This window comes from Corylus avellana, chromosome 7, assembly GCF_965113065.1.
Source record: "Corylus avellana chromosome 7, dhCorAvel1.hap1.2, whole genome shotgun sequence".
Classification (NCBI taxonomy): domain Eukaryota; kingdom Viridiplantae; phylum Streptophyta; class Magnoliopsida; order Fagales; family Betulaceae; genus Corylus; species Corylus avellana.
In genome coordinates, this window is record NC_142496.1 from 21,511,427 (window position 1) to 21,519,416 (window position 7,990).

The 7,990-nt window shown below is 38.4% G+C and overlaps 1 protein-coding gene and 1 pseudogene across 1 annotated transcript; both read left to right on the forward strand.

Annotated features, from left to right (window-relative positions):
• Window positions 1-670: 670 nt before the first annotated feature.
• On the forward strand, window positions 671-1,619 carry LOC148584663 (3-oxo-Delta(4,5)-steroid 5-beta-reductase pseudogene; annotated as a pseudogene).
• A 4,402-nt stretch (window positions 1,620-6,021) lies between these two features.
• On the forward strand, window positions 6,022-7,387 carry LOC132185110 (3-oxo-Delta(4,5)-steroid 5-beta-reductase-like). Its single transcript, XM_059598927.2, has 2 exons — window positions 6,022-6,128; window positions 6,215-7,387. The coding sequence occupies exons 1-2, from the start codon at window positions 6,090-6,092 to the stop codon at window positions 7,346-7,348; spliced, it is 1,173 nt and encodes a 390-aa protein (XP_059454910.2). The 5' UTR covers window positions 6,022-6,089; the 3' UTR covers window positions 7,349-7,387.
• Window positions 7,388-7,990: the final 603 nt, after the last annotated feature.

A 7,990-nucleotide genomic window follows, 5' to 3' on the forward strand; every position in this document is an offset into this window, starting at 1 on the left:
AGATTTGTTGGGTGGTCCCTCTTTATGTGGGGACCAAACCCACGTGGCAGCAACACTAAGGGTTTTAAAACCCTTTGTGTGCTATATATATATATACTTATCTCTTTGTCTTCAGAAGAACGAGAGAAGAAAGAAAGAAGCGTGCGGTGCAGGGAGGAAAAGAAAAAAAAAAAAAAAGAAGAAGAACATCCGTCAGAGATTGGAAGGTCGTTTGTGGTTAGATCTTGATGCAATTTTAGAGTGTTGCTCCTGACGACGAGTGCTACGTATTGACTGGTGTCGATCGTTGGAATTCCTCTCCAATCGTTTGGTTGCTAATACCCACTTGGTGAGATCTTTCTTTATTCTTGTTGGAATCCACTTTAGGGTGATGAATTTATGTTTAATCCAAGAATGCATGTATTCTTGATGTGGTGATAACCTCTAGATATTTCTCTAGGGAAGACAAATTGTAAACTCATTATTGTTGATAGTGGAAGATTTAACTGGACTAGGTCCCGTGGTTTTTATCTTCGCATTGGAGGGTTTTCCACGTAAAAATCTTGGTGTCTTGTTTGTGGGTTTGCTTGATTATTATTTTGCTATTGTGTTACTATTTAATTTGCACAAAGAGGGGTAGATTAATTCCGCTGAGCATCTGAAATTGGTGTTCACCCCTAACACAACCGACCCACTGAACCCGAGAACTGCGAGGCCAATGGTGCCATGTTCCGCAACGTGCTTCACGCTCTTATCCCAAACGCTCCGAATCTCCGCCACATCTGCCTCCAGACCGGCGGCAAACACTACATTGGACCCTTCGAGAAAATGGGCAGTATCAAAACCCTCAGTCCACCTTTTACGGAGGATATGCCACGTTTGAACGTGCAGAATTTTTATTATACGCAAGAAGATATTTTATATGAAGAAGCTAATGATAAGAAAGGCCTCACTTGGTCCATCCACCGACCCACCACAATATTCGGATTCTCCCCCTATAGCTTGATGAACATAGTAGGCACGCTTTGCGTATACGCCGCTATATGTAAGCACGAGGGGCTTCCATTGAAATTTCCTGGAAGCAAAGCGGCTTGGGAGTACTACTCGGCAGCTGCGGACGCTGATCTTATTGCGGAGCAGCAAATATGGGCGGTTGTCGACCCTAATGGTAAGAACGAAGCGTTTAATTGCAACAACGGGGATGTGTTCAAATGGGAGCATCTTTGGAAGGCGTTGGCAGAGAGATTTGGGATTGAGAAGTACGGATTTAAGGAGGGTGAGAAAATTAGCTTGGTGGAGATGATGAAGGACAAGGGTCATGTGTGGGAAGAGATAGTGAGGGAGAATCAACTAAAACCCACAAAGTTGGAGGATGTTGGGTTGTGGTGGTTTGCGGACTTGATCCTGGGTGGGGGTGATTTCTTGGGCAGTATGAATAAGAGCAAGGAGCTTGGATTCTTGGGGTTCAGGAACTCTGTGAATTCGTTCGCTACGTGGATAGATAAGATGAAAGATTCCAAGATTGTGCCTTGAAAGAAATCAATATCTATGTGAGATGGAATCTGCTTTTGCTGTTGTAATATTATTAATATATAGAATAACCATGCTATGCTATGATGGTAGGGAAGCATGCATTTTTTTTTTTTTTTTTTTTGAGAAAAGTTCATGCCATAGTACTCTCTCTTAGTGGTTGGGTTCTCTCTATCTCGGCGTCATTTCTCTATAGAGATGGGGATCGAGCCAAAAAAAAAAGGAAAAAGAAAAAAACAAAGGCAATTGGGATTTTTTAAGCACAAGGTCAGTTAAAAAAAAAAAAAAGCAAAGAGCCAAACAAATTTTTTTTTAATCTATAGCTCCCCGATTGCTCATATGCTTCAATTCCTCAATTCCACTTGCTTCCCCACTTTCTTCTCTTCCTCGAATGTTGTTTTCTCAATAAAACAATTTAGATATTTGTGTATAAATTTAATTAAGTATACTTTTGTCATCGGATGACATTGTTAATTTTTAGTAGTTTGCATAAAGATTTTGTCCATCTAAAGCTTGGATGATAATTTACTTTATATAGTTGTTGCAGCTACTAGAAATATCTCATTATCGATGATGGCTTTCTTGTCGTCCGTCCATGATATTTGGCGATGGCTTTCTTGACGTCGACCAATTGCCCAACATGGTATGGTATGTGGTACATGACTTTCATCAAGTCAATCGCCCAATGAGATACAATCTGAGTTACACGATCTTCCTTTGATCAATTGCACGAGGATATATTACTTGGGGTACATGACCTTAACTCTAGTCAATCGTCCGAGGTGTATGATCCTGTTCTGATCAATTGCCCGGTAAATATAATCAGGGGTACATATATATATGATCTTGCTTTAATCAATTGCATGATCATGAGATATGACTTAATTAAAGTACATGGTCTTGCTTTAGGGTACATATATAGTCTTACTCTCATCGATTTCCCAATATGATTTCATCTGGAGTGCGTGACCTTGCTCTGGTCACTTGGCTGATGAGATATGATTTGGAGTACATGGTCTTACTCTGACTAGTTGCCCAATATGATTTGATCTGAGGTGTATGACCTTGCTCTGGTCATTCTCCCCATAATATATGATTTGGGTTACATCATTTTTCTTTAACACCCAAGGAATTTATTAACATAACTAATAATACCTTGGTATAAATATTAGGTTTAAGTTAGATGTCTAAATTAATTTTCTTAGTTCAATATGAGAAGAAGTGGGTTCGAACTAGACTCTGATTAGCATTATGAATGATTTGTAATTCAAGATTTAATTAATTATACTTAAAATAAAAATGGATTAGTTTAATAAGATAAGAATATATATATGAAGCATGAGGTTTGTCCAGCTAGTGGACGTTAAAATAATAATATAATTTTTAAAAGCTTTATAATTAAGTTGGTTCACGCCTATTTCAAATTCTAGGTTCTCAAAATGTTCTCAAATGTTCTCAAAAGCTCTCCAATCTGGTTTCACGCCCACAACGCTGTAGCTATATATATATATAATCCAAAACTAGTCTCCACTGCACATGAACTTCTTATAAAATTCCGATTATGCCCCAAAAATTCTGAGTATTTTTTCATTCAAAAAAATTCTCATTATCGACTATGGCTTTCTTGTCGTACGTGATATTAGGCGATGGCTTTCTTGACCTCGACTGCTTTGAGTTGGATTACTTACAAACTGAATGACAGGGGCAGTGGCATGTGCTTTTCATATGCTTTAAGAATACAGAATTAACTATAAATTAATTTACAGCTAATCTTTGTCCCCCTAATTCGGCCCAAGTAAAACTGTCCTGAACAATATCATAACATACATAACGACATTCTAATACACATATAATTATAACCAAGCTTTAAATGAGTTTGAATGAGCCAAGTCAAGTTTATATTTGTAGCAACCTAGATTTTTAAAACGTTGATTTAAAGAGATTACTTTAATAATAAAAATTAGTTTACGATTCATATTAGGTAAGTATATTTATTCTTGAGAAATTTATGAGCTTATATGAATATGCTAGGAATGAATATTGAATTGAGGTATGGTACTGTCAATTTATGTTTATTAACTATCTTGTTGAGAAGATTAGTGATGAGTCCATCCCTATGGTGTAAAACAGTACAAGATGCAGAGTGATTAAGGATGAGCTTAAAGCTCTTAATGAATCCATAGTCCCTACATGTTGGGATGGGGTGTTCCCTGCACACACTCTTGATGGATACCACCTATATGAATGTGGATGTGCTATCTCCTATGAGACTTGGGTAGGTCTCTAGAGCACTCATGAAAGCCATTTTATGGTGTAATAACAAAAGATGCAGAGTGAGTAAGGATGAGTTTAAAACTCTTAATGGGTCCATAGTCCCTACTTGTTGGGATGTGATGTTCTCTGCACACATTCTTGATGGACGCCACCTATGTGAGCGTGAAGGTGGTGCCGCCTCCTATGAGACTTTAACAAGTCTCTAGAGCACTCATGAAGCCTAGAGGCGCATGGCCTGTATAAGGCGCCAACCCGCTATAGAACAACCCAATTTTTTTTATTTGATTTTATTTGACTTTTTGTTTATTTGATTTGATTTAATTTTTTGTTTTTAGAGAAAGTTATGTGGATGATAAGTTTGTTTAACTTGTGGATTTGGTTAAAAGAGTTTAACTCTACCACGATTCATTAAGTTCCTACTTATTTATCTTAGGTGCGGTTAAAACCTTCGGGTACCACATCGATGCATACTTTCAATCTCCTTTATTCTATTGTTTGTAACATGTGGGGATTGTTGTAATATATGTGTGTTACAAACAAATTGTTTTCTTGTTTTCTTTTTCCATAAGCCATTTTATTCTTTGTTTGATATTTGCTAGTGGCTTCTTTGAGAAATAATTTTTTGTGACCGTTTGGTCATTAAGGGCATTGAGTTTCTCCATACGTTGATTTTCACTTTTATTGTTTCTATTGATTTTCACTTTTATTGTTTCTAGCCGTTGGTCATTAAAATTCTATGGGTTTTAATTCTTCAACAGTTTTGATCTTTTGACATTAACAAGGTCTAAGGCATTTGTTAATTAACAAGATTTTATGGCTTCAAGCGTTTTTGACCGTTTGGTCATTCAAGACTTTGATGCTAAAAGATTCTCTTTAAGAAGGAAAACTTGAGCTTCCTTTATATATATATATATATATATATATATATATATTTTGGTGCACCTTTATAAATATTAAGCCAACCTTCTTGTCCAAAAAAAAGATATACAAAAAAAAAAAAAAAAAAAAGGGCACTTGAGAGTTGAGATATATTTTTATATCTATATATGTTCTATTTTTTTTTTTTTTTCAATTATGGAGTTGTTGTTCTACAAGAGAAGGTTTGGGTTGTTCTATTACTCTTTCTTATTGGAAGTGCGTCCTTAACAAATGTAGACGCTATAGTCTAATCCTGGGAGGTTGCGTGTTAAAGGATTCGATCGCACCGAGTTATACACTCTGGGAGGCACGAATCAACCTTTAAGGACAACGCTCTTGCGTGATTCTATAGCATTGTGAAATCTTTCTATACTCAACTTTTCATCTCTTGTATTTTATTTATTTTATTTTTAATTTTTATATTATAATTATTTTATATCAATGAGAATTTGTGCACCATTCAAAATTATTTTCAACAACCTATTGACTAAAACGAGGACTTATGTTTTATTTTCGCCTGTAAAACGACATTGCTTTACGAAGGAGCTAGACAAGATTGTCAGGAGGGACTCGGGTCCGATGCCACCATTTAAGGAGGATTTTATCTTCGATCTTCCTTATTTGAAGGAGCATTATTTGGAGATTTTTCTTTCTATTTTTTGTTTTTTTTTTTTTTTTTGTGAGTACATTATTTGGAGATGGATTGCTGTCAACTACTGTTTTTTTCTTTGTTATATATTAGACTCTTTTCATAGATCTTTAATCTTTATGGTATTGAGATATGACAGACCTACTCTACTTTTAGACTGTTGCTAGAATCTACTTTTTTAAAAAAATAAATCACATATAGATAAGGACTTGAATAGTAACTTGTTGAAAAATAATGAAATTGAAGAAGAGGATAAGAATTCAACTGCACATTTCACGTGAGAATTTTATTTAAGAATGAATTTAAATATTAATACATTACTTATTTACTATAATTTGAAGCTTTAATTAAAAAATATTAACTATAATTAAAGCTTTAAATATTTTTTTATAAAATAAATTCTTATTAATTGAGAACCTACTACCGTCTATCCTATCAAAGACTCTGGCCGCCCTAATCAAAAGGGATACAGACACGCTCCAGGCCTTAAGGACCACTGCAATCTCAACTCAATTTTGACTTTAACAGCTTCCATTCCATTCCATTCCATTAACACCTAGGCATCCAGGTGGTCCGCAAAATTCGTCATGGCTTGTGTCATCTATGTACATTTTTCTTCTATTATTTTCTGGAATTTTTTTTTTTTGTTCTATATAAGTTGAAACGCGCAGAAAGCTGGTGGTGCATATACGACGAACCTTTGGCCTTTGGATCAAGTGGGACCGTTAATAGTCTCAGAATGAGCTGGTGGTGGGATAGAGCTACTGCCGCTTCAAAGGCACCAACTCAGCCAACTCTCTTACTCTTTCAATGGTAAGCGCGCGTACTTGCTAATTTTAATCTAAGCTATTGTGAATTTTGCAGAAGAAATACAACGATGAAGAAGCACCACCTCGAAGGCACCAGAGCGTGGGCCTGGTGATCGGCGTGACAGGCATCGTCGGCAACAGCCTAGCCGAAATCCTCCCACTTCCACACACCCCCGGCGGCCCCTGGAAGGTGTATGGCGTGGCTCGTCGCCCACGCCCCGCATGTAACGCTAACCATCCAATCGAATACATCCAGTGCGACGTCTCTGATTCCCATGAAACCCAAGACAAGCTTTCCCAACTAACCGATGTCACCAACATCTTTTATGTCACGTGGACCAACCGACCCACTGAGGCCGAGAACTGCGAGGCCAATGGTGCCATGTTCCGCAATGTGCTTCGCGCTCTTATCCCAAACGCTCCGAATCTCCGCCACATCTGCCTCCAGACCGGCCTCAAACACTACGTTGGACCCTTCGAGAAACTCGGCAGGATCAAAACCCCCAGTCCACCTTTTACGGAGGATATGCCACGTTTGAACGTGCAGAATTTCTATTATACCCAGGAAGATATTTTATATGAAGAAGTTAAAGAAAAGAAAGGCCTCACTTGGTCCGTCCACCGACCCACCACAATATTCGGATTCTCCCCCTATAGCTTGATGAACATAGTAGGCACGCTTTGCGTATACGCCGCTATATGTAAGCACGAGGGGCTTCCATTGAAATTTCCTGGAAGGAAAGCGGCTTGGGAGTACTACTCGGTGGCTTCGGACGCTGATCTTATTGCGGAGCAGCAAATATGGGCGGTGGTGGACCCTAATGGTAAGAATGAAGCGTTTAATTGCAACAACGGGGACGTGTTCAAATTGGAGCATATTTGGAAGGCGTTGGCGGAGAGATTTGGGATTGAGGAGTACGGATTCAAGGAGGGTGAGAAAATTAGTTTGGCAGAGATGATGAAGGACAAGGGTGATGTATGGGAAGAAATCGTGAAGGAGAATCAACTGGAACCCACAAAGTTGGAGGATGTTGGGGTGTGGTGGTTTGTGGACGCGATGCTGGTTGGGGGTGATTTCTTGGACAGTATGAATAAGAGCAAGGAGCATGGGTTCTTGGGGTTCAGAAACTCCGTGAATTCATTCGTTACGTGGATAGATAGGATGAAAGATTCTAAGATTGTGCCCTGAAAGAAATCAATGTCAATGTTTGACGGAATCTGCTTTTACTGTTGTTGGGGATAAAATCCACTTTGGGTCCCACTATCTCTCAACAACCCTACATTATCTCATAAGGTCCTACGTTATCTCAACTACCTCACATTATCTCCCCACTATTTCAAATGATTCTTCAATCATCTGAAGGGAGAAGATCAAGGAAGCAGTTACAGAGATAAAACCTTATAAAAGAGAACTCAAGACAGAGGTAAAGGGGGATCGGTCATTATTTCTCAATACATTGCTAGCTCTGCTACATTTTGACCCTATATACGACTGCTAACTTAAGCATCGGAGGGTCTACGGGGCCTTCCCCGTAGACCCCTTTGACGCTCTTATTATTTTGTAGAAGCCCGAAGGTCGTTGATTAGAGACACCTCGAAGAACGTGAAGATCACACCAAACGGAGACTGTTAGATCCAAAAAATGCTTCAACAGTTTGGCGCCGTCTGTGGGAATCGACTAGGTTCTTGCAAAATCAAAATCCGTTATGGTGGTGGTCAAGCGTTTGGGCGATACATCAACCAGCCGAAATCAAATCGACACAAATCTATAATCACAGATAGATCCACCCCATGGCGATTTGCATCACTAGTTTGTTTTCGCCAGATCTAC